This window comes from Saccopteryx leptura, chromosome 1 (genome assembly GCF_036850995.1).
Source record: "Saccopteryx leptura isolate mSacLep1 chromosome 1, mSacLep1_pri_phased_curated, whole genome shotgun sequence".
Taxonomy (NCBI): Eukaryota; Metazoa; Chordata; class Mammalia; order Chiroptera; family Emballonuridae; genus Saccopteryx; species Saccopteryx leptura.
Window position 1 is genome coordinate 289,787,992 of NC_089503.1, and position 27,419 is coordinate 289,815,410.

The 27,419-nt window shown below is 33.2% G+C and overlaps 1 protein-coding gene and 1 pseudogene across 1 annotated transcript; one reads left to right on the forward strand and one right to left on the reverse strand.

The window, feature by feature from the left end:
* Nucleotides 1-1,256: 1,256 nt before the first annotated feature.
* LOC136384980 (NKG2-A/NKG2-B type II integral membrane protein-like) lies at nucleotides 1,257-25,946 on the forward strand. Its single transcript, XM_066355677.1, has 6 exons — nucleotides 1,257-1,443; nucleotides 1,795-1,890; nucleotides 2,355-2,401; nucleotides 2,902-3,057; nucleotides 23,796-23,896; nucleotides 25,835-25,946. The coding sequence occupies exons 1-6, from the start codon at nucleotides 1,257-1,259 to the stop codon at nucleotides 25,944-25,946; spliced, it is 699 nt and encodes a 232-aa protein (XP_066211774.1).
* LOC136377047 (syntaxin-7 pseudogene) lies at nucleotides 6,915-7,568 on the reverse strand (annotated as a pseudogene).
* Nucleotides 25,947-27,419: the final 1,473 nt, after the last annotated feature.

The following is a 27,419-nucleotide window of genomic DNA, read 5'->3' on the forward strand; positions in this document are numbered from 1 at the left end:
CACAAAAATTTGTTCACGCTTCCTGGAATGGGATACTTTAGCTGACTGGTTAAGTACATTCTTTTATTGAAGCCTGGAAGCTAATAACTCAGCTGCTTTCTTTAATAGGTCCAAATCTCTTCCTAAGCCATTCAATTCAGGTTGGCTAAACTGCTGAGGGGTTAATGACTGCTTGACATCGAAGAAGACCCTTCAGATTCTACAACTATTTCCTCATGCATCTTATCAAAATACACTTGATCACCATGTACACTTTCTTCTTCCTTAGAAGAAATAATACCATTAAAAACTGGAACCAGGAGTGTCTCAGAATGTGGGATAGGTCGTATTGCTGAAGGAATATTAGGATATGCGATCATAAGCCATTTTTTCTTGCTGATGCCCTTTGTATTGCTTAGATAGAAATAACAGTCACTGCTGTGGTCCTTAGGTTCATGCCAAACCATGGGAATACCAAAAGGCATTCTTTTGTGATTTCCTTTTGTCCAGTCACAAAGCATTTCCTCACAATTATGACATACAATATGAGGAGGCCAATTCTTGTCTTGATCACCAAGGGGAACTTGAAAATAGGCAATATATGCATGTGTCACAAATGATGAAATATTGTGCTTTTGATGTTGAAGTGTGTAACAGCACCTGTATAACAGAAGGTGTCAGGACTATTCTTACATTTCTGCCTACTCAAAGAAGCCATGATTTAATCTTAAAACAAAATAAGAGGGTGTTTTAATCAGATAATAAATTTTTACATTTAAAAACAACTACAATTATGTAAAAGTGATGTTTATAAAACATTAATTGCCTAGTGGTTATGTTCAATCCAAGAGTCGTTGTCCTTTAACTCCAATTTAAAAACCAATGCATGCTATTAACTATAACAAAAAGAAATTAAAATTTCATAAAAACTAGAGCATGCACCAAAAAACAGATTTCTGATTTGGAATCCGTGATTTAGAATTATATATAAACAGTTATAAAACCTCATGCAACAGAAAATGAAAAAAAAATTGTTCCCCAGTGTTTATATATTGTCAAATGTAGACTATCTTAAAAATTGCATCTACCATGACGTACTTTTTAAAGATCTAAGAAATTTAAAATCAGAACTTTAGATTCTTTACCTGGGAAATGAACCCTAATGCCCTCTACCCCGCCCAGTTTTTCTGCACTAGGATCTCGTTACTGCTTATGTCACTTACTTGTAAGTACAGTTATCTTCAACCGCAGTCCCCAGACACCACTCAGCTACAGAGATGAACAACGAAGAAGTAACCTATGCAGACTTGAATCTGGTTAATGATTCAAAGAGGCAGCAAGTACAACATAAGGGCATCAAATGTTCCAGTTCAGTAACTGAGCAGGAAGTAACCTATGCAGACTTTAATCTTCAAAATGCTTCTGAGGATCTTCAAAAGACTGAAAAGAATGACCATTGCAAAGGTAACATATTTAATAGACATATAGTATAACATACAGACATGCAGCTGGGATGCAGTGATGTGGGGGAACAGTAGAAAATGAGCTCCCATATATTTCCTCTTTATGGATCAGAACTTCAAGTTGGAATATGGTATTCAAGATGAAAGCTGAAGATTAATTTTATTCAGACATTGTTGTAAGGTGTGGTCTTTGACCAATAACTTATGGACTATTATTATTTCCTGTAAATGAAAGAAAGATTACAGTGGTAGGTTTAAGTTTGAGGTCCGGTGTCTGTACGTGATTCTCTCTGTGTAAACTAACAATTGTCTCCTCCTCTCCTTTCTTGCTGTTTCCCTTTCTCTCCTGAAAATTCCCCATCACCTCCAGGGAAGCTCATTGCTGGGGTGCTGGGAGTCATCTGCCTTGTCCTGATGTCCACTGTGGTAACTGTAGCTGTTATTCCCTGTAAGTAAATTTTTGTAAGATAAAACAGAACTTTTCACTTTAATGATCATCAGTGCCTCTAAACACTTCTAATATTGTAGAATAAAACTCATTTTAAAGTATGTATTTAGAGTAAGTGAGAAATGGTTATTCTGAATTTATCTAAGGTAAAAATATTAGAATAATTTTAGAGAATAGTTTATGCATACATGTCCATATATATCCAAATATATATATTGATTTTATAACTCAAGACATCCTTTAAGACACATTATTGAGAAATACAAATTAATTTTTGAGATTGGTAAATTCAAATGTTATAAGAGAAGGTGAATTTTGATTTTCTTGGCTTTTGTATTATTTTTCTTATAAATTACCATTGCTTCATTAATTTTTTGTATAAAAACACCATATTTCAATGTAGAAAAAAAAGAGTTATCATTTTATTTAGATCAATATTTTTTTAATAAGAATTTTTTTTTTAGCTAATGGAAACCAGAAGAATAATTCTTCCTTGACAACCAAGAACCAGATAAGGACAACAGTATTTTGTAAGTTGTGATATTAGTACAGTTCATACTTTTTATCTGACATAAAGAAGTAAAAAAAATCACAGTTTGGGGGAGGGATCATTAGTTATAATATTGGGCAATAAATGTTCATAATTAGCGAGTATAGAAAAGTGTTTTCTTATGCAACAATATGAGGAAACATTTATTTAAAATCGTCATAACCATTGTTGCCAATACATTCAGATAATTTTTGTATTCTACAAAAGTGATTTTGTTCATTGACATTCAAGATATGTATAGAGTGAATATTTTTGTGTGTGTGTTTGCTTCATATGGGCACATAGATTAGACAAAGAGAGGCTGACCCTTCTCTGTGTGTGTATGTAAGTGTGTTTGCTTTTATATGGGCCAGCAGATGAGGGTGTATACGTATGTTCTGCAGGAATGTGTCTATCTGTATGCAAATTAATTTAGTTTTTTCTATTTTGAAGTATTTTTGAATAATACTCATGATCTTTCTTCAGCATGTCACTGTGGTCAATATACAAAGGAGTGGTTACTATATTCCAACAACTGCTATTACATTAGTACTGAAAGAAAGGCCTGGACTGAGAGTCTGACGGCCTGTGCTTCCAAGAACTCTAGCCTGCTCTACATAGATAGTGAAGAGGAAGTGGTAAGTTTTTTAAATGTTTCCAACATTTTACTTAGCAGCTTAATTTACACCATATTTGTAGAATTCATTCCTATTTCGTATATATTTGTAGTTCATTTCTTTTAAAGGCAGCTAATACTACATTGTTTGTCTCTATATTTTATTCATATTTTATGCCATTAATACTCATTTGATAATTTTCTATTCTTGCTTTTCAGAGATAACCATGCTTCTGTAAATATTTTTTTCTGACATAAACATTGCTACTTAGTTTTGCAATACCTCATGGAAAATAAAGATATCATGATTGTGCAGATTAATTACAAACAGCAAAGCCCAATGTAATTACAAATCAGATTATGAAGCAGAAGTGGCCAGTCCGCGGTGGCCCCGCTCCTGTGCACTTTCTCATAGCTTCTCTCCCTCCTCACTTAGGCATGGTTCTGATTGTTTTATTACAAACTATTTGTTTTATTTTGAACTTTATATAATGGAAATGATTCATTATACATTTTATGTGTCTTCTTCTACTCCCCTTATGATATTTTTGCATTTTGTCCATAATACTGCATTTATCTTTAGTTGTTAATTTTCACCGCTGTGTTGTATACACATGACGTTTTAATCTATTCTACTCAGAATATAGTTGTTTTTTAATGTGTGGCATTATGAATAATTATTTTATAAAAATTCATGCATATGTCTTTTTTACAAATATTGTATTTTAAATAATTTACACTATATATAAATGTCACATGTCTTATTTATATAGTATAAAATTATATTTTAATAATATAAAAATAATTACTAAATACAATTATATTATTATAGTTGTATATGTATACAATTATAATTTATTTTTTTCTATGCTCAGAATAATTATATTCCCATAAATATATGCATATGCTAAATGTATTAGATTATCCCATCATTTTTAGTTAATTGTGTAAATGCACATTTCATCCAATAGTTTTATGATTTACTCTCAGAAATTTTAATGCTATAAGTTTGGATCATTTTACAAAAGTATTATTATCACAACAATAGGCATTTTCCTGATTACTGATAAATTGAACACACTTTTCTCAGCACTCATCATTATGAAAATCTCTACTGTGAGAATGAGAAGTGACTGTTCATGTCTCTCAACAATTTCTCCCATATGTGGCCTGTCATTTCCTTCCGATTTTGTGTACAAGCTTTTTATTTTGAAATTATAAGATGGAAATAGCTCATTTGATTGTTACATTTTTATTCTTATATTGGTATCTTTTAATAACTAAAATATATTAATGTCGCCATAGTCCAATATCTTATTTGGGGTGTTCGTGACTACTTTGGACCTATTTCAAAGGTTAACTTAACTAAAGTTCATGAAGATAATTTCCTACCTTGCACTTAGGGTTTATATTTTCTCTTTATTGAATAACTTTCAAATTTATATTTTTGTGACACTATATTTGTGTTGCTATGTGGTAAAAGTAAAGATTACATTTTCTTATACCATAGTTTGATTGATATATATAATTTATAACAGATAATCTTCTTTATAAAAATATTAATATGCATAGGTTTATACATTTTTAACATAAAACTTAAGACATTGTTCATTCATTGTGTCTCAAAAATTATTTTTCTGTCTCCCTCTATATTCTCATACAGTATTTACACCAATGTTGATTTTCCTGATACTGTTCTAAAAGGTCTCTGAGGCTCCACTAATTTTCCTCCTTTTTACTATTTCCTCAGAAATTAATCAATCTATTATTCCATCTTTAATTTCATCATTTTTTTCTTCTGAATCACAAAACTTATGTACATATAGTAAATATTTCTATGTATTTTCCAACTGAGAAATTTTATTTGATTCTTTCATATAGGTTTTAGTTCTCTAGTTCTCATTGTTATCAGATTTTTATATAGTTATATGAACATAGTTTTTTATACATAAATACATATTTATAATAATTTCTTTAAAATATTTTTAAAATAAACCCAATATCTTATCCCAATAAAATTTATTTTATTGACAAATTTTCCCCCCTGAGTATGGAGGATTTTTCAATTACTTTGCATGTTCTAATATTTTATAAGTATTATATATTTTTAATAATATAGTATAGTAAATATGCAATCTATATCTTCCTTAGATTTATTTTTGTAACTTGATTAAACTTTTATGAGAATCATCTCTTTTAAGATTATACTTATTCAGTTTTTTTTAATTCTTATTGTTTATTATTTTTTTAATCCGGTTTACCTGGGATTCTCGTTGTTAATTTATTTATTTTTAATTTGGCTTACCTGGGATGCCCCATGTATAAGCATAGCTGGACAACCAATGATCTTTAAAATGTATTCTATACCTCCTAAAGTCAGTATGGCTTCAGCCCTTTGCTATTTGATGCACTTATGGATGTGTTTGTATAAGGAAGTGCTAAAACAATGAAATTAGTTTTTAAAGTCCTCTTGGCTCTTTTTAACTGAACCATCTTAGTTTCTTCTACACATGTGCACATTTTTCTTTCAGATGAGCTTATGTAGAAAGCTGATGTCATCTCTCCTACTGTACTCTCATTTCTAGTACCTTCTTGTTACATTTATAGCTGACACTATGCCTGACACCATGAAAAGCACAACCCTGAACTAGGAAACAGATGGTTCTCATTTACTAAGTACTGCATACAGCACTCTGAGATGAAAAAGTAGTGGATATTTAACAACCTCTTCCACTGCTAACCAAGTCTGCCCCTCTGGCAACACCATTAATATATGCAGCTTTCCCAAATTATAAATAAAATTAGAATTAAAGTTATAATTAAAAATTATAATTCTTACTCAGTGAGCTCAGATTGGCATTGAGAGAGACATGGGAGCATGCTAGACACGAAGACACAGATTTGCTCTATTCTTGCTTGAATCCCTAGCAGTTTTTCCAATAATAAATAATCATAAGTTATTGTTAGTCTTTCATCAGAGCTGTGAAATTGTTCATTTTGTCCATTTATCCACTTCACTTTATCATACCAACATATTTTCTTGATGTGTCCAATTGAAAGACTATAAATTAGGGAGAATTAACTTTATTTGCTTTTCTCATTCTTAAGTTTATTTAATTCTAAATATTTTAATTGCAAATACACAATTTACATAGTTACTTAATATTTCATTTGTTCCCTTTTGATTTGTTCCCTTTTGAAGTCTTATAGCTTGCCATTAAAATATTACCTTTGCTATCAAACTGCTAATAAGAATATAATTAAATACAAAATATAAACAAAAATAATACTTTCTACAGTATGAAGAACAAATCATTAAAACAATTTTTTTAAAGAGATAAGTGAGTTAATTGGAAAATACTTAATTCTTTGTTTAATAAAGAATGATTCAGAATGATTAGTGAAGAACAAATTATAGGTTTTGAAACTTTTACTCAAAAGTTGTGTTTAAATTGCCAGTTTGAAAACAGTCAAGACAATGCAAATCACAACATAGAGAAGATAGTGAACAATATTCTAATAACCATTCATGATGTTCAATGCGCACCAGACTTACTGATGTGAGCACCTCTCAGGTTATACAAACATCCATTCAACATGCTATCCACCCAAAACCAAAACTAAATCTTAGCCAACTACCAAAAAAGTTTTTTAAACAGTTGATTTTCAAAATAAGGTAGCTGAAAATACTAATTTGGCCTTTGTTCTGAGGTAAATTTCTTAGTTTCTGAAATCATTCTCACTGTTTAATATAAATAAAAACTACATTCAAAATTTTAAATACAATTAAAACCCAGAAGATAAATAATTATAATATAAGTCATTAAATGCAAAGGTTAAAAGTTTTGTTTGGTTTTTCATTGTTAACTCATATTTTTTTTAATGGCTTGTGCATCTCACAACTACATTCAGAAACTTTTCTCTGATATTTGCAGCCTTTGACAGTTGCTGGTTGGCTTGTTGAACATGCACCCTTACATTTTCAACTTTGGTTTCTATGCTGTCATATCTCCTTGATCATAAATTGTCATTCCCAAATTTTTAAATAGTTCATTAATATCCATAATGTCAGTTTCAAGTTGCCTAATAGAATACTCTCTCTTGAATAAAGCAAAGGTCATTCTCTGTCATTTCCTCATCCTGCACCTGCATTTCAGGATGAGTGTGGCTTTCCCAGGATACAAGATGTCTGTTTGAGCTCTCCTCAGAAATATCACCAGATTCTCTGCAACAGGCTCCCACTCAAGCAACAACCAGCTTCTCTTTTTTCAGCAGTTTATTCTTGACCTATGGAAAGTTTGTCAGTGATGTGATCTCAGCCACTAAGCGATCATCCTGTATTTTCTGTTGATATTGTTTAATGGGGGTGGTGGGCAGAGGTCCAAACTCTATAATGTACTTATCTGTTTCTTTGGCAAGTTGGTTAGGACACTGCTACTTATGTGACAGCAGTTGACCCAGTTCACTGAAATCTTGTGGTGTCCCATGTTGCTTTGGAGTTCTCTGTATTGCAACAAAAGGTTGTGTGATCATGTGGATGTTGTATATACTAGGTCAGCTGGGTGGGTCACCAACAATTCATGGAGTGTAAAACTTGATTGATAAGTCATCAATTTCTCAGATGTGGGTTGGTTTCTTTTTTTTCTCTTACTAATTTCACCGGATGCTGATAGGTTGTTACAGTTTGTTTAGCAGTCACCCTGACCTCGTGGGATTCCTCCTCCTCCTCCATCTGCAGGCTTACTTTGTGCTTCCAAATTCAAATCTGTATGCAAGTGTTTACTTAATTTCTCATAAAATTTGTTTTCTCATAGAATTTTTTGAGCATTTTCAATATATTTCCATGGATTGAACTCTCCCACAGAAACAATAATAATTTGTGGCTACAGCCAAATGGCTCAACTTTCTCTTCCAAACTGTAAGTTTCTTGGGATTCATATATTTTATGCCTTCATGCTTGCTAGGTTAGGAATTAATCTTAGAAAGAAAAAGCAATGTGTGAAAATTTATATAAATAAACTAAGCTTTTTTGTAGAGAAATTATGGGAAATATTCAGATTTATATGTATAATTATTAATCTAAATAAATTATTTATTCAATACAATATTAAGTTATATATTACCAGATTAATTATATATTATCTCTGTATTTCAGATTCTCAAATTCTTCACATTTGAACAAGAATTGTACATATGTGACATTTCAGAGACCCATGCTCTCTTCTAAACCCTGTTCAGAAAAAGGAACATATGTTTGTAAGCACCAAGCACGTTAGATTACCTAAATTTGGTACAATGATATTCTCACTATCACTAACTACCACAGTTTTAGTTTCTTCATACACTATGCGTTTATTTAGGTAAAACTATTTCTAAGACCATTTTGAGACCATTTTCAGGTTCACAGCAATATGAATAGGAAGGTGCTATGACCCGTGCAGAGCGTCCCCGTGATCAACATCACTCACCACAGTGCTACAATATTACTGAAAATAAATCTACTTTGGAACATCGTAGTCACTTAAAGTGTACTGTTTTTCTGATACTTTACCCTTGGTATCATAAAATGCTTTTAAATCTATATCTATATTAATTTTAAATAATATTCATCCAGGTATATGTTATATATTTCTAAATCTGCTAGAAATGAAAATAAATCATGTGAAAATAATTATGAATTATAATATCAAGAACTTTTATGTTAATCTGTAATAAAGTGAACAATATCACATATACCTTAAGTTAATTGATTTGTCTCAGCTTTTATGTGTTGAAAATGAGGACTGAACATTCTAAAGCAGCAAAGTATATAAATCAGTCAACTCAGGAGAGAGAAACCATGAGATATTTGATTTAAAGAAGTATTAACTATTTGTTGGGGATAGCCTACAAAGAGGACATAAAAGATAATTATAAAATATACCATAGGGTTAAATAAAAGTATAAAGGGTGGAATCACATGGAACACAGGTCCACTTCTTCAGCATGAGTGTTAGACTTCATGGAAGACAGTTCACTACGGAAAACTATACAGCAGACTGTTTTCTTGGAGCAGTTCCAAGTCTGCAGTCGATATTGGAGAAGATGGATCTCAAGCTCTGCCTGACAAGCAGGAAGAGCTCCCTGCCAAAGTCAGAAGGCAAGGTCTGGAGGAAAAGGAACTCTGACTCTGACTAGCTGCACAAGCACTGCCTGCACGCATGTAGCTGTCCACCACCCCACTGTAGCCACACAATAGAAAACACTGTGAAAGCAGGAAGAAGAGCCCTTTCTTTTGGTGTTTCTCTCCCTTGCCTTTATTGGCAAAACCTCAAATGAGCTGACAAAAAAAAGGTTATGGGATCTAGCCCAATTGTCTCTGAAAGAGCAATGAAGATAGAATTGGAGCTGAGAGTATTAAATTCTTTTATTATTTTTTTTTGTATTTTTCTGGAATGAGAAACCTGGGAGGCAGATAGACTCCCACATGTGGCAGACCAGGGTATATCCAGCATGCCCACTAGGGGGAAATGCTCTATCCATCTGGGCCACTGCTTAGTTCCAACTGAAGCCATTCTAGCATGTTAGGAGGAAGACATGGTGCCATCCTCAGCACCCAGGCCAACTTTGCTCCAATGGAGTCTTGGCTGTGGGAGAGCAAGAGAGAGATAGAGAAAAAAAAGAGGGGGAAAGGTGGAGAAGCAGATGAGCACTTCTGTGTGTCCTGGCCGGGAATCGAACCCAGGACTTCCACACGCCGGGCCAACGCTCTACCACTGAGCGAACCATCCAGACTCTGAGAGTACTAAATTCTTAATTTGCAATCAAGGTTATCATGCAACAAACCAAGGTTTCTTTATAAAATCTATTTTAGTATGTCTCATATTCTCAAAGAATGGATCCAATATATACATTTTCAGAATCTATTTTTGTGCAGCATTATCAATGATTAGATTCATTTTTGATAGAAATGAGTGATTTCATGGGAAATAATCAGTGTTCTTTCAATTTATTTACATGTTCATGTTTTCCTCTTCTGGAGTTTAGATACTTTGGAAGTACTTTGTTTATTAAATTCTCTGCCTCCCCCTTTTGACACTCTTAATTACTATTCTTAAGAGCATACTTTCATAGAATAAATAAATTATTCAATAATAAAAAGAATAAAAAATTAAAAAAATATTCATGTGAGTAAAACTGTCAGTTACTGAGAATTGGGATAAACTTAAATAATTTTTTATAATAATTTTATTTTTTTAATGGGGTGACATCAATAAATCAGGATACATATATTCAAAGATAACAAGTCCAGGTTATCTTGTCGTTCAATTCTGTTGCATACCCACCACCCAAAGTCAGATTGTCCTCTGTCACCTTCTATCTTGTTTTCTTTGTGCCCCTCCCCACCCCCTTTCCCTCTCCCATTCCCCCCTCCCCCCCCCATAACCACCACACTCTTATCAATGTCTCTTAGTTTCACTATTATGTCCCACCTACGTATGGAATAATACAGTTCCTGGTTTTTTCTGATTTACTTATTTCGCTTCGTATCATGTTATCAAGATCCCACCATTTTGCTGTAAATGTTCCGATGTCATCATTTCTTATGGCTGAGTAGTATTCCATAGTGTATATGTGCCACATCTTCTTTATCCAGTCATCTATTGACGGGCTTTTTGGTTGTTTCCATGTCCTGGCCACTATGAACAATGCCGCAATAAACATGGGGCTGCATGTGTCTTTACGTATCAATGTTTCTGAGTTTTGGGGGTATATACCCAGTAGAGGGATTGCTGGGTCATAAGGTAGTTCTATTTTCAGTTTTTTGAGGAACCACCATACTTTCTTCCATAATGGTTGTACTACTTTACATTCCCACCAACAGTGTATGAGGGTTCCTTTTTCTCCACAGCCTCTCCAACATTTGCTATTACCTGTCTTGCTAATGACAGCTAATCGAACAGGTGTGAGGTGGTATCTCATTGCAGTTTTGATTTGCATTTCTCTAATAGCTATAGAAGATGAGCATCTTTTCATATATCTGTTGGCCATTTGTATTTCTTCCTGGGAGAAGTGTCTATTCATATCCTCTTCACATTTTTTTATTGGATTGTTTGTTTGTTTGTTGTTGAGTTTTATGAGTTCTTTATATATTTTGGATATTAGGCCCTTATCTGAGCTGTTGTTTGAAAATATCATTTCCCATTTAGTTGGCTTTCTGTTTATTTTGTTATCAGTTTCTCTTGCTGAGCAAAAACTTCTTCGTCTGATGTAGTCCCATTCATTAATTTTTGCCTTCATTTCTCTTGCCTGTGGAGTCAAATTCATAAAATGCTCTTTAAAACCCAGGACCATGAGTTGAGTACCTATGTCTTCTTCTATGTACTTAATTGTTTCAGGTCTTATGTTTAGATCTTTGATCCATTTTGAGTTAATTTTTGTACAGGGGGACAGACTGTAGTCCAGTTTCATTCTTTTGCATGTGGCTTTCCAGTTTTCCCAGCACCATTTATTGAAGAGGCTTTCTTTTCTCCATTGTATGTTGTTGGCCCCTTTATCAAAAATTATTTGACTATATATATGTGGTTTTATTTCTGGACTTTCTATTCTGTTCCATTGGTCTGAGTGTCTATTTTTCTGCCAATACCATGCTGTTTTGATTGTCGTGGCCCTATAATATAGTTTGAAGTCAGGTATTGTAATGCCCCCAGCTTCATTCTTTTTCTTTAGGATTGCTTTGGCTATTTGGGGTTTTTTATACTTCCATATAAATCTGATGATTTTTTGCTCTATTTCTTTAAAAAACGTCATTGGAAGTTTGATGGGAATTGCATTAAATTTGTATATTGCTTTGGGTAATATAGCGTATGGACCCACAAAAAGCAAATAAGGAAAAAATTTGGGTCAAGAATAAAATGCTTTGCTTTTAGTTGTTGGTTGTCTAAGAGTTATGATGAGAGGAATAAGAGGAAAACGAAAAAATGGGGGGACAAATTAAAAAATTACTATTGTATTTAGTGGAACAAGAACTAGATAAAATGGAGAGCCGGGGATGGGAGCACTGCTAGTGAGTTAAAAAGGTGAAGTAAAAACCCCCCAAAATGCCACAAACATAAGTTTGAGTCCCAGATAAGATAATTTGTTTGTTATTGAGGTTTGAATGAGAGGAGATGTAAAGGAGAAAGGAAGAAACTAATATAGAGGGAGAAAAGAAAGAGAGAGAGAGAAAAAAAGAGGGAAACACTAAAAGAAGAAAAAAGAAAGGAGAGAGAAAGAGAGAGTTAAGGGTTTTGGAGTGCAACCCTCATAGAGAGAAAGAAAGAGAAGAGAAAAGATAATGGGAGATGTAACACTTATGGGTAGTGTAGTTCAAGGAGAGGAGAGAGTAAGACCAGCAGAGAGTTAATCGGCCAAATTGGAGGAGGAAAAAAAGTATCAAGAATGAAGATAAGAGAAACAAATGAACAAATATAATAAAATGGGATAGGTTATAAAGTCTGCAGATTATTCTTGATTTTGAGAGGTTATCTTCTTGCTTTTTCTTTTCTCTCCCTCTTCCTAGTCGGTGACTCTGTACCCCGGGTTCTGCCCCTTTGGCCCGCTCAGGTAGAGGTTTGCAGTTGATAAGTCTCTATGGCAATGTCATGTATTGTGCTTTAGTCTCATTGGCAGTCGAGGCTCATTAGCATTTATAGACTCCGACAGTGAGAGAGTCCGTGTTCCTGGAGCCTTTCTCCTAGTCTTTCCTTCCTCAATTAGTAGCCTGATAATCCAGCTATGGGGTTGCTGCTGCCTCTGCCTGGATAGTAAGAGGCTCAAAGAGCTGGCAACTCCCCACTCTATTTCCACTCAGCACAGGGCTCTGGGTAAGGCTCAGTCAGTCAGAGATGCTAGCATAATCAGGCGGGCTTTCCGCCCACTCAAAGACCTCTGGCTCTGCCACTCTGTCCGGTAACACAAGCGGGCGCCCAGTTCTGGGGCGCTTGGAGGAAACTCTCACTCACTGTCTGTGCGCGCAAACCAGGATATCCAGCCAGCAGTCTCACGCTCTGAGTGAAACCCCCAACCGCAGGGAAAAGTTGCAGCGTTGGAATTGAGTCTCGCTCCGTCCCCGTGCGCAGCTTTTGCAAGGCGCTGGGGCGGCCCGAGATTCCGCTTTGGCCCACACAAAGGCCCCTGACTCTGCCCCTCTGTGCGATAACACGGGCGCGCACTGCCGAGGCACTCGGAGGAATCTCTCATTCACTATCTGCGCGCGCAGACCAGGATATGAGGCCGGCCGCGTTTCCCTCTGAGTAAAACCCCCTCCAGCACGGAAAATCTGCACCGTTGGAATTAGTTCTCACTCCCTCCTGTGCGTGGCTTTCCCAGGGCGCTGGGGCTGCCCAGAGACTCTGCCCTCGGCCCATAGAAAGGCCTCTGACCCTGCCTCTCCTTGGGGCAACATAGGCACCCACTCTCGGGGCCTAGGAAGAAATCTCTCGCCCACTAACTGCACGCACGCCAACCAGGAGACCGGGTAAAATGGCCGCCCCGCTTGTCTTTCTTTGTTTGGGTTTGGCGCGAGTGTTAGCTTGTATTGCCCGGGTTGCCACAGGATCAGTTTTTCCTCGGCTTGGATCTCCGTGCCACAGCCTGGTTCGGCCGTTTGTGCCGCGGCCTGGATCTATTCACCCCCTTTGCCCGCCTCAGTTTCTATATTCACAGTTACCAGAGAAAGCCGCCCTGTTTAGGTTAGTGAGGAAGGCGGAGCATTTCTTACTCCTTATTTCCTTCGGGGTTTGGTTATATATTTAGCCAATTTTTCACTCGACCATACCTTTGGGTGTATTGCGAAGCATCTGGAGGCTCCAAGTATAGGTTTTTCTGTTTCTGGTTGAAGATCTTGTTGAGTTTTGGGGGAGATTTATCGGTATCGCTTCCTACCCCACCATTACTCTGACGTCATCCTAAACTTTAATAATTTAACAGTCATTCAAAGATACTTTCATTATAATTCAATTATATTTGGGTGTGCATTATTTGCAAAGTAAAATAATTGTCATATACATTTATCTCTTTGAATATAGATGTAGTCTCTACATTCTCTATAGTTATTATTTATATTCACATAAAAGCAATATGTCAAAATTCAACATTGTTTTCTTATACTCTGTACTGTGTAGATGTATGTAATTGATGGAGTTGAGTTACAAACAGCAGTTACATTGACATTTAAGAACAAACATTTATTTCATTCAATTATTTCTCATTCCCTTTTGTGTTTGGTTGACTTTCAGTTGACAAAGCTGGCAAATGTGTGCTTAGCTGCAAACCACAGATTCAGTTAAGGTCTTTTCTATATATTTTATTCTCTGAACAGTGGGCTAGCTGGCAAATGACCTTCTCATTGCAGTGATTATCCACTCTCAGAGGGTCTAGCAAAACATGTATTTCTCAATGCTTTTGCTCAAAATTCATAAACTGTTACTTTCACAATTACATTATATTTTCAAAACAGGACACATAGCCAACCTTATTAATTGTCTTCAAAGTGTACTTTTCTCTGAACTGTCAGAGGGAATAAATGTATGTGCACCAAAAACATCATCTAAACTCTAATAATAGCCATGGGATCATGTGGAGAAGAGTAGCGTATTAGCAGTTATGACCATATGTATGAGTTACGGAAATTCTAGAAGCCAAAATATAAAATACCCATATACTTTGTATAGCCACATTGCTCCTTACATAATTTCAATATTGCTAGCTGTTTCTTTATATTTTAACTAAATTACTTAACAAATCAATGGAAGTATTATATCATGATAGAAAACATATTTCTCAAATTTAAAGTACCAGTTATCATTATGGAGAGATAGATATCATCATACTTCTGAGGAGAAGTCACTAAACTAAATGATCAGAAGGATAAGTCTGAATGGGTAACTAATTAATCAAAGCCAGTATTTTCATTTAAAAATAATCAGACTTTTTGGGACAGTGTTGGGGAAATGGTGACTTGTGTATATATTGTTAAATCCTTGTTCATCTCAACAGTTGTGTCTCTGATGGAAAATGACTCTGACAAGCAGCATCATAGTGACTGAACCTCTCTACCCTTCACAGATATTCAGCATAAGTAGCAAAAAGAGAAATAATAAGCAAGATATGAGAGATGAAGAATCTTCTTGGAACAATAAGGAAGACAGATATTTTGTGATAGTTAGGAGCAAATTTGTCAACATTGCTGGTTTTCACACCAACTTAGTATCTTTATCTAAATATAACATTCCAAATGTATCCCAATGAAATTGCAATTCCCTTTGACAGATGGTACTCCCAACTCCTCAATACTTTGTTCAAAATGTTTTCATGCATCATTTATTACTTCTTTAAATCTTATATTTTAATGTTTCTTGGTTTACACCAGAAATACTTATTTTATTTCTTTCTCTTTCTTTTCTTACCACAACCATGGCTCAATTGGTTCAAGCACATCAGTCTGGGTTCTGAGGATGGTTTTATGGATCCTCTGCCTCAGGTGCTAAAAATAGCTCAGTTGCAAGCATGGTCCCAGATGAGTAGAGCATTGGCCCAGATGGATCCTTGTCAGAGCATGATTTGGAATCTATTTCCCCTCTTCTCATTTGGAAAAGAAAAAAAAAGAAAATGAAATAAAATCATATTATAAAAGTTCTTTTTTAATTTTTGCAAATGTGATTTTATTTTTTACAGTGGATATTCAATATCATTTTATATTAGCATCAGATATACAGCATTGAAGTTATATGTTCTTAAAACTCATGAAATGATTCCAAAGTAAGTTTAGCACCAATGTGATGCCATGTATAGTTACTTCAATATTATTGGCTATATTCTCTATGCTTTACATCCCCATGACAATTTTGTAACTAATAATTTATAGAATATTTTTAGAACTTTTTCTATTCAGCAGGGTTGCATATCAACTAAAATTTTTATAATCTGGGGTTTATTTTGTTACTTTTCCCCCCTTTGGGAAAATATTCAAGTTATATCTCTTAGTAAATTTCAATTAAAAATACAATATTATTACCTGTAGTCACTATGTAATACATTATATCCTTAGGCCTTATTCATCTTATAATTGAAAGATTGACTCTATTACCAGCCTCCCCTATTTTCTCAACCCTCAGTCCCCAGCAGCTGCTTTCCAACCAATCTGATAGTTTTAAATTCCACATATAACTGATACCATACAGTTCTTTTCTTTCTCTGTCACACTTACTTCACTAAGCAAAATGTCTTCAGGTTCCTCCTTGGCACAAATGACAGAAATTTTATTTTCTCATGACTGAATAATAATCCAGTGTGTGTGTGTGTGTGTGTGTGTGTGTGTGTGTGTGTGTGTCATTTTTTTATGCACTCACCCATGAAGACACTTGGGCTGCTTTTCATACATTAAGTATGGTGACTTATGCTTCAATAAACATGAGGGTACACATATCTCTTCAAAAATAATTATGTCATTTTCTTTGGATGTATACCCAAAAAGTATATATGCTGGATCATGAGATACTTTTAATTTTAATTAATGTACCAATAATATATAAACATTTCCTCTTTTCTTGATACAGTATGACAAAGATGAAAAGAATTTCATCTTATATGCACTATACAATTTAGATTTAAAGGTTTATTTCTTCTTATATTCATGTGTCATTTAACATGTGTTTTCAAAGTTTACCTTTTCTTCTCTTTCTTGTTTAGGTTCAGTGAAATTTTTTTAATTACATTTGTTTTTCTTCACACAGACTTGGGCTTTTGTTATTTACAACAGATATTTCTATTGAAACACAGGCAACTAATTATAATGAGAGGATGAATTAATGAATAAAAACATGAGTAAAAATGTAATACTTCAATCTCTTACACTATAGTATAGTTCAATGCTGTTTAATGTTTTCTCTTTCACAAAATCACGGGGTTTTTTTTTTCTTTTTTTTAATGAGACACACAGAGAGAGGAATAGCTAGGACAGATAGGAAGGGAGAGAGATGAGAAGTATCAATTCTTTGTCTCAGCACCTTATTTTTTATTGATTGCTTTCTCACATGTGCATTGCTTGGGGGGCAGGGGTCTCCAGTCGAGCCAGTGACACCTTGCTTAAGCCAGCAACCTTGAGCTCAAGTCAGAAATCTTGGGCTTCAAGCCAGCAACCTTTGTGCTCAAACCAGCGACCATGGAGTTATGTCTATAATCCCACGCTCAAGCTAGTGACCCCTCACTCAAGCTGATGAGCCTACATTCAACTCAGCTACCTCAGGGTTTTGAATCTGGATCCCTGTATCCCAGGCTGACACTTTTTCCATTGTGCCACCACCTGGTTAAGAAAAAACATTTAATTTTATTAGGGGAGATATAAATAACATATATATAAATAATAAAATTAAATGCTAAAATTTTAAAAACTAGGGCAGAAAGGTTGAAAATTAAATTTTGGAATTAATATTTGTGACACCTACCATCAGTTGAAAATATAATTTTTCAGACTATCAGTAACAAATATAATTATCTATTGTTAACAAAATTATGACTTTAAATATTTTTCATTATAATAAAAATAACAATAAGAGTATAAATAAAATTTGGTAATGCCAGTATTAGGCAACCTTGTCTAAGATAGTACTTTAACATCTAAGATACTCTGAATAAGGCCTAAATTTTCAGTGTGTATGATTTTAAGATGGAATTAAGTTAACCACATGGATGTTCATATATTTTGTCCAAGAAATCTTTTACAATATGAAAAGATTTCTCAGGGGCACTTACCAATAGAAAAACTAAATGACATACTACAAGCTGCAAGTCTCCTATATTCTGAAGGTGTGATGAGATAAACCATCTTCAAAATTGCCCAAGTGTAAGAATTTCCTGTCCAAACTTTAAGTGACACAGTGATGTAAAATCACCTTTTTTCTAGTTGTGCTTTTCTCCGTCTTCACAGGGCAGCCTCTGAACCAAGATATTGTTTGTTCACAGGAAAAACCTAGTTTCTCAGTAAAGGATGCACGACTTTCTGACTCCCAGAGGTATGTGTCTACGCTCCTTTCTCTCACTGGCCCAATTCACTTAATGGGAAATTACAAATGCTAGTTGTGACACAACTGAAGTTCAATTAATATACAATCAAATCAAAGACAACATTGTTTCCTTTCCTTATTTGTGCAATTTATAGAGTAAAAAGATTAAAACATAAAATATGTTGAAGGAGATCTTAAAATATTCAAATATTTGCTTGTGCTAAACTACTAACTAGCATACATAAATATATATTCTGGTATGAAAATCAATATAATTTAAATGAAATTTCATTAGCATCAATAAGAGAAAAAGTTAACTTTGAATTTGTAATTAATGGATATAATTATATATGTATATTATTTTATATTTACCCAGATTTTAGAAATAGATTCTTAAAATAAATTCATCAGATCATGAAGGTCAAACATAATTTCTCATACATGCACTTCAATTAAATAAAAGCAGTTTTACTTGTAATAAAACTCAGGAATTAATAGCCTCTGTAAACTGTTTGTTTAAACTAACCATATACAATCTAAAACTTTTTAGAAATTGAACAAAACTTTGCAAAATGATATGCCACACTAGTAAAAGATTTCTGTAGACTGAATTATATTACATTGATATGAATCAGAAATAGTAACATGGCAATCCTGTTAAAATAATTAAATGAGTTTCATATTGAAAGATTATAAATGCCATACTGAGGATCATGTTTTACATGCCTTGCATCTTAAGTATTTTTATTACCACTTTAGATTAGTAAACTAGTTGCTAGACACCAAATAACTATGAGTCATATATTGTAAATATCAAAGCAAGAATTTATTTTTGATCTCACTAACTATGGAGCCCATTGATTAAATTATTGAATTGCATTATCTGATACACAGTTAAGCTACCTTCTTTGACTTTGACAGCCATAAGCTCTTATTATAAGTTTTTACCAACAATGTTTCTCCATAAATGATTAATGTTTGTTTATTATATTATGGATTCATAACTTAACCATTAAATGAATTACAAGTTGCTTGTGTAAAAAAATTTTTAAATACATTAATCTTCTATTGCTTTTGTTATTTATTAAGTTTTGGTTGTAATAAAGTTTAGTTTGTCATGTATGATTTTTCAACATCTAAAATATTCCATTAAAATTTAAAGATTTCTCAGAATCCAACAATCACTCAAGATAAAATATCATTTGATCCCATTTTATCTGATCTTTTAATAAATAAATGCAAGTGACTAAAATAAAATTAATTTATTGCAGGAAATTACTATGTATGCTAACACTGTTATGCCCCCAAGTTTAGAACATTTGACCTTTAACCATTAGTGGATTTAAAAATCATCATAAAAATTAGTGCATCACTTTTTTTTTCTGTACAGCACTTTAATTTTTACAGTTATCATAACAATGTTAAAATGTTTCAGTGGAGGCCTGACCTGTGGTGGCGCAGTGGATAAAAGGTCGACCTGGAAATGCTGAGGTCGCCGGTTTGAAACCCTGGGCTTGCCTTGTTAAGGCACATATGGGAGTTGATGCTTCCAGCTCCTCTCCCCTTCTCTCTCTCTGTCTTTCTCTCTCCCTCTCTCTCCCCTCTCTAAAAATGAATAAATAAAATTTTTTTAAAAATTTATAAAAAAATAAAATAAAATAAATGTTTCAGTAGACTCTGATTTTAATAAAGATATTATTATTCTGAACTTCTTATTTCTCACCTACTCATTACTTTTGATTGCTTCAAAGAATATCATGTCAAACACAGAATATCATTTTAAGGAATATTATTCTAACATTAAACATTATTTTAAATCTCTAAGCAAATTAGAATAAGCTTTACATTGGTTACATGTAAAGTGAGTCCTACTTATCTCACACTCCACCCACATCAACTATCCTATGGATCTTGTAATTATTCACATCATGTATTTACTATACAAGTCCTGTAATCGTAAGAATCATTCCTGATAATACTCAGCTGCAGAGATGGATATACAACAAGAAAACTACTCTGAACTAAATCTGGCTAAGTACTCAAGAAGACAGCAAGTGAAAGGTAAGAGCTTAAAAAGCTCCATTATTATTACCTAAACAGCAAATATCCTATGTGGCAATAAACTTTCAAATACTTCTCAAGATCTTCAAAGGAATGACAAAAATGACCACTGCAAAAGTGATACATTCAATACACACATCATATAACTGTTCTAAGAAGGACAGTTGGTGTGCAGAGGTTTGGGGGAAAAAGTAGTGAGTTGGCTCATGTTTTTATTCATGAGGATCCTAGCTTAAAGTTGGAATACCATATTCTAACATGAAATCTGAAGACTAATTTCTTTCAGGCATTGTTATAAGGTATAGTCTATGACCAACAGCTCATGTGGCATTATATTTCTAAAAATACAATAGTGTATTTTTGAAAAGAAGATTACAGTAGTAGTAGATATGGATTTGGAGTTCAAGATTATGTATACGAGTCACTGTGCTTATAGGTTCTCTTGTATGTAAACTGTCAAAAGAATGTTTCCTTTCATCATCTCCTCCAGAGAAGCTCATTGCTGTGATGCTAAGAGTCCTCTGCTTTGTCTTGATGTAGAGTATAGTAAGAGTGTTATATTTTATTTCCTTTAAGTTTTTAAAAGATTTAAAGGGAACTTCTTACTTTAATGAATCTTAATGCCTCTAAAATTTCATAATATTATGGAATAGAACTCTCATTTTAGAGTATGTATTTAGATAATCATGGAATGTTTTTCTGAATTAGTCAAATGCATAAATAACAGAATGATTGTAGAGAGTATGTTACATATATTTATATGTTCTAGTTTCATAACTCAAAAACATACTTTAGACATCTAAAAGACCTTATTGAGAAATGCAAATTATTTTTTGTTTAAACCAATATTGTAATTATAGTGAAGTGTGATACTATGGTCTTTTGAAATATTCTCCCAAATGTTTATTTTTTTATGGATTTTTCTTGATAAAATCAATTTAATCCATATTTTCTGCTCCTAAACAGTATATCAAATTTCAAGCTAAAAAAAACAAAACTAAGATGATTATTATTTATTTATATTAATGTTAATTTCTATAATAAGAATCACTGCAAGTTTTTCAAGGTACTGTAATACTGGAGCAGAGCCGTTCACCCCCAATAACAAAGATGATACCATCTTATCTGGAGAAAGGTACATTATGATTTCAAAGTTTTGTTATTAGTACAGTTTTTTGTTGTTGTTTTTGGGAAAGCAAAAATGTAATATGTTTGTGGAGGAGAACATAAATTATAAAATTTGGCAATAAATGTTCAAAAATATTGGTTATAGGAGAAGGCTCCTTGTTATCTAACCATATGAAGAAGCGTTAATTTATAATCAACATACCCATTGTTGCCAAGTGGCTCAAAATTCCTACTGGTCTATATGATGAGACAAATATCATTGTTATTCTAAAAAAAAGTGATTTTATTCATTGACTTCCAGTACATTGGAGAGTTAATATTTTAGTTTGTGTGTTTTCTTTACATGAGCACATAAAATAGGAAAGAGAGGTAACTCTTTTCCTTGAGTGTGTAGTGTTTTTTGCTTTATATGTATCTGCCCGGGAAATGTAGACATAGTACACATATCTGTATATATCTATGCACATATTTAATTTTTTAATTCAAATTATATTTGGTTAAATATCTATAATTTTTCTTTAGCATATTATTGTGTTTGTTGTTCACCAGAGTGGTTTACCTATTCCAACAATTGCTATTACATTGTTACCTGACAAAAAACATGGAAGGGAAGTTTGACGGTCTGTGCTTCTAAGAACTCTAGCCTGCAGATGTCCCCATGCTATGGCCAGGCCCCCTGAGGCCATTTATCCGGCCCCCCACTGCACTTCCAGAAGGGGCACCTCTTTCATTGGTGGTCAGTGAGAGAAGAACTGTATGTGGTGGCCCTCCAATGGTCTGAGGGACAGTGAACTGGCCCTCTGTGTAAAAAGTTTGGGGACCCCTGAATGAAGAAGAAATGGTAAGATATTAAACATTTCATACATTATTACAGGCTTGTTTCAGTCAATATTATATTTGTGTAATTCATCCATATATTTCTTTCTATTTTAAATATATGTAATATTCATTGTTTAACTTTATAATATTTTATATTTTTATATCACTAATGAACATTTGCTAACTTTCAGTCTTGCATTTCATAGAAAACTGTTTCTATAAATGCTTAGTTTCTAAAATAAACTTTGTTATTTAATTTTACTTTATATCAGGGACACTAAATATATTATAATTGAGTAGACTGAGTACAAGGAGAATGGGAATGTGTACTTACAAATCAGGTCACAGAGTTTGCAGACTCCTCAGCCCTGCTCCCGTGTATTCTCTCATCACTTCTCCCTCATCACTTACCACTGTGCTGACTTTTAAAATTATAGACTCTGTTTTAGTACCTTATATAAATAAAATAGTACAGTATTCATTTTTCTTCCTGTCTCTTTTAACTCCCATATGATAGTGCTACATTTCATCTCTTCCATTTATCTACAGTTCGTTAATTTTCATTGCTGAGTTATGTAAATGTGGCATTTTTAAATCCATTCTATTCAATATTTGTCTTTCACTGGGGATGTGAGTCTCATGCCTTCAGAGATAAACAGCCTGCTGGATCCATTACTTTTAGTCATAAGATCCCCATTGCTGGTCCCACCTCCAACCCACCTACCCTGGTTTCTCATAGGGAAGGAGAAGCTCATCCTGTGATTGCTTTTGTTAACTGTTGCACTGGGACAACCCTCCTGGGTTTGCCTGCTGTTGCTGGGCAGGATATTTTCTGCAACTCAAAGGAGGAAGGCATCCATAAACCACCTATTGCTAGGTTGAGTATTGGGAAGCATCAGGCCTAAGTGACTTTCTTTTCTTAGGTGGGGATATAAAATACACTATAACTGTGTTGTTTCTTAATCCTGGCATACCAAACTCTTTTCCCTTTTGCTTTCCACCTTTCAGAGTTTTCCTTGACTCGTATCTTTCATTAGTTCCTGAATTTACAGTTGTAGTTAGCAGAGTACTGAGTTTCCGACACCTGCATCATGAATTCCACAAACACAGAAACAGATCATTTGGGGCTAGTCTGGTTAAAGAATGGTGTGGGGCCTAAAAAACAAACTTTTGGCTTTTATGTCATTTATTTACTTAATCACAATTCTTTAATTTTCAAAAACAAAATAAACCCTGATCCCTAAGAAATAGTAGAAAACTACAATGATTTAGTCATGGTATCAAATACTTTTAATAAGTATTTGGAAATGTATTTGAAGTTTTGCTATGCTCGTTTTGTTGACATAGATAACTACTAAATTATACAAATCAGAATTTTCCTTATTAACTTACAAAGAATTAAAATATTAGACATAAATGTTTGAATTAATTTGAAGTCAAATGTACAAACATTGCTGAAAGTTTTTAACAATATAAAAATTATGTTATATATATGTATATTTTTTATTTATAACAGCTTTATTTATAATAGTTCCAAACCTGAAACAACCCAAATGTTCATTAAGAGGAGTATGAATCAGCCATATCTTTAGTATTCAATTAAGATCAAACACTCTCATTTTGTTTTAAAATGAAGGATCCTTTGAAAAACTATATTACTTGCATTTTTAAAAAAAGAATACATACTTCATAATGATTATTTAAATAAAAATTATTTATTTTGCAGTAGAAATTTCTGAGTTCCATATTGCCTCCATCATGGATTAGAGTCTTTCATAACAGCAGTGATCATCTATGGGTGTGGATAGATGGTTCAACTTCCAAACTGAAGTAGGTTGTTTGTATTTAAATGCAATAGAGAAGAGAAATATAAAGGAGAACAATTCAGTATTGAATAAATGTAATACATTTTTAAGTTGAAATCTAAACATGAAGAATGATGTCTAAAGTTAATGAAATGTTGATATAAATATTAAAAATGGACTACCTAGTTTTTCTAATAACTGACTCTTACTAATATTATATGAAAAATATAATTACCCATTTTCAAAATATTCTTCTATTATAATTACATGCAAAATGCTATTTATTATTTCATGGATTGCCCCCATACAATGTAACAACAAAATTATGCATTTTCCTTCATTGCAGGGCAGCAGAGTTGTCATCGGTAAAGGTGACTGTGCTGTGATAACCCTATATGACCTCACGTCATGTAATTGTGTGGCTCCAAAAATATATAGCTGTAAACATAAGCTTTAGAGTTAAAGCACTTGAGTTTGGATTCTATTGGGTAACTTAATTATCTATGAAATAGAAATAAAATTGTGATTGCATAAATCTTGAAATTAATTACACTATTTTTCCTAATAATGAAAACAATTTTTATGCTTGGGAAGAATGGCTTCCTCGGGCCACCTCCTATTGCTAAGTGAGGTATCGGGGAGTATCTGCCCTAAGTGACTTTCTTCTGTTGGGGGGAAATTGATATTCTGTCACTCTGTTGTTTCCTAATACTGGGGTACCAAATTCATTGTCCTCTCTCTTTCTACTTTTTGGAGTCCTCCTTGATTTTATCTTTCATCAGTTTCTGTATCTATAGTTGAAGTTAGCAGATACAAGTCTCTGACACCTGGACTATGGATTCTACCAACACAGAAATAAAACAACTCAGTCCTTATCTGGTTAAAAAATTATGTGGTTTCCAAAAACTCCAAATATTTGACTCTCATGTCATTTATTTCCTTAATTACAATCCTTTATTATTTTTTTTAAAACCTGCTATTTGAGAAACAATAGAGAACCACATTGATTTAGTCATGGTATCAAATACTTTAAACAAATATTTAGAAACTTATTTAAAGCTTTGCTGGCCCTGATTGGTCAGCTTAGTCAGTTAAGGAGTTGTTCTGCAACACCAAATTTGTGGGTTTTATCTCCAAGTAGGGCACATGTGGGAAGTGACTAATGAATGCACAACTAAGTGAAACAACAAATGAATGCTCCTCTCTTTCCCTTTCTCTCTCTGTCTTTCTAAAATCAATCAATTTAAAAAAAAAAAAAAAGATTTGCTATTCTAGTTTTGTCAGCATGGGCTCTACTAAATTTCATGAATCAAAGTTTTTTTTTATTAACTAAAAAGAAGAATGAAACTACTAAGCATAAATTTTAAGTTAATTTTAAATCAAATGTGCAAACTTTGCTAAATGATTTTAACAATATGAAAAGTGGTTTTAATGTATTTTTTTTGTTGTTCATAGCAGCTTCATTTACAATGGTCCTAGACCTGAATCAACCCAAATGTCCATCAACAGAATGAACCATCTAATTGTCTTTAGTGTTAGATGGATTCAACGTTTCATTTTGTTCTCAATATAAAGGATCCTTTGCAGTCTTTCATAACAGCAGCAATCATCCATGGGTGTGGATGAATGCTTTAATTTCCAAATGAAAGTAAGCTGTGTTTTAAATGCTATAAAGAAGAAGAAATATATAGAAGGGAACAACTCAGAAGAGTACTACTCATACATTTTTAGTTGAATTATAAATGTGAAGAATGATATTCAGAGTTAATGAAATGTTGATATGACTACTAAAGAATGACTAGCCAGTTTTCCTAATAACAAATTCTTATTAATATTTTATGAAAAATCTTATCACCCATTTTTGAAATATTCTTCTATTACAGTTACAAGGAAAATGTAACTTATTGTTTTATGTATTTCCCCCATGCAATGTAACGAAACTATGCATTTTTCTCCCTTACAGTGTAGCAGAGTTGTCATCTGGTGAAGGTCACTGTGCTGTGCTAACCCAATATGGCCTCACATCATGTAGGTGTGGATCTCCAAAAACATATATTTACAAGCATAAACTTTAGCATTAAAACACTTAAGTTTGGATTCTGTTGGGTAATTTTATTATTCATGAAATGTAAATAAAATTATGATTGCATAAGTCTTCAAATGAATTACATTATTTTTTCTAATAATCAAAAACTTTTTCATTATAATTATTAGAAAATAATATGCACATTCCAAAAATTTAGATATCATTAGTTTATAGTGTCTGGTATTTTTGCTCAACATTATATTTGTGAGCATTCAACTTTTCTAAAAGATCACATTATGTGAGTCAATTTAAATGAAATATCAAGAATAGGCAAATCCACAGAGGCAGAAACTGGATAACTGGTTGCCAAAGGTTGAAGGAAGGTAGGAATAAGAAATGACTACTAATGTCACACTGCTTCTTTTGGTTGCTGACAACTCTAAACTTTGATGATGGTGATGGTCGAAAACTCTGTAAACATAATAAAAATCACTAATACATACCCTCTAAATAGATAAGTTTTATGCTTTGTAAAAAATACTTCAATAAAGCTGTTAAAAAACCACTTGGGATTATGTTTGGCACTGTAATTGAACTTCAAGCAATTTATAGATTAGTCATTTAACATTATTTACTCTTCTGATACATATCATGCTTTATCCTCTCATGTATTAGGTTTTCTTTAATTTCTCTACTACATTTTTAATATTTCTATATTGAAGTCTTATAAAATTATATTTTATAATCGTGATTTTATAAATGACATTCTGTTTTAAATTTCTTCAGAAATTTTTGCTGCTTTAAACAGAAATGGAATTAAAATTTATAAGTTGCTCTTATATACAATAATCTCACTGATAATTTTTATTTTATAAATGTATTGAGGTAACTTCATTAATAAAATTATACAGGTTTCAAGTATACAATTTTATGATGCATCATCTGTATATTGCATTGTGTGCCCACAACCTAAAGTCAAATCTACTTCCATCACCATGCACTACGTGCCCTCTACGTTTCATTGCCTCCCAGCCCTCTTTTCCTCTCATAACCACCTTTCTGTGGTGTCTATGAGTTTTTGTTTTGTTTGTTTATTCATTGCTTTCAGTTTTATATTCCACATAAGAATAAAATCATATGGTTCTCGACTTTTTCTGTTTGACTTATTTCACATAGCATGATATTCTTAAGATCCATCCCATCTCATTGCAAATGGCAGTGTTTCATCATATAGTAACTCTATTCTTAATTTTTTAGAAATTTCCATATTGTTTTTCATAGTGGCTATACTAGTTTACATTACCACTAGCAGTGAATAAGGGTTCTTTTTCTCCACAACCTCTCTAACACTTGTTACATAATGGCTTGTACTTGTCTGTTGATAATAGATATTCTAACAGGTTTGCGGTAGTATCTAATTGTAGTTCTGATTAGCATTTTCTCTAATAGCTAATGAGGTTGAGCATTTATTCAATTACCAGGAAGCATTTGTGTAAGAGAATTAGTGTATTTTTAAGCATTA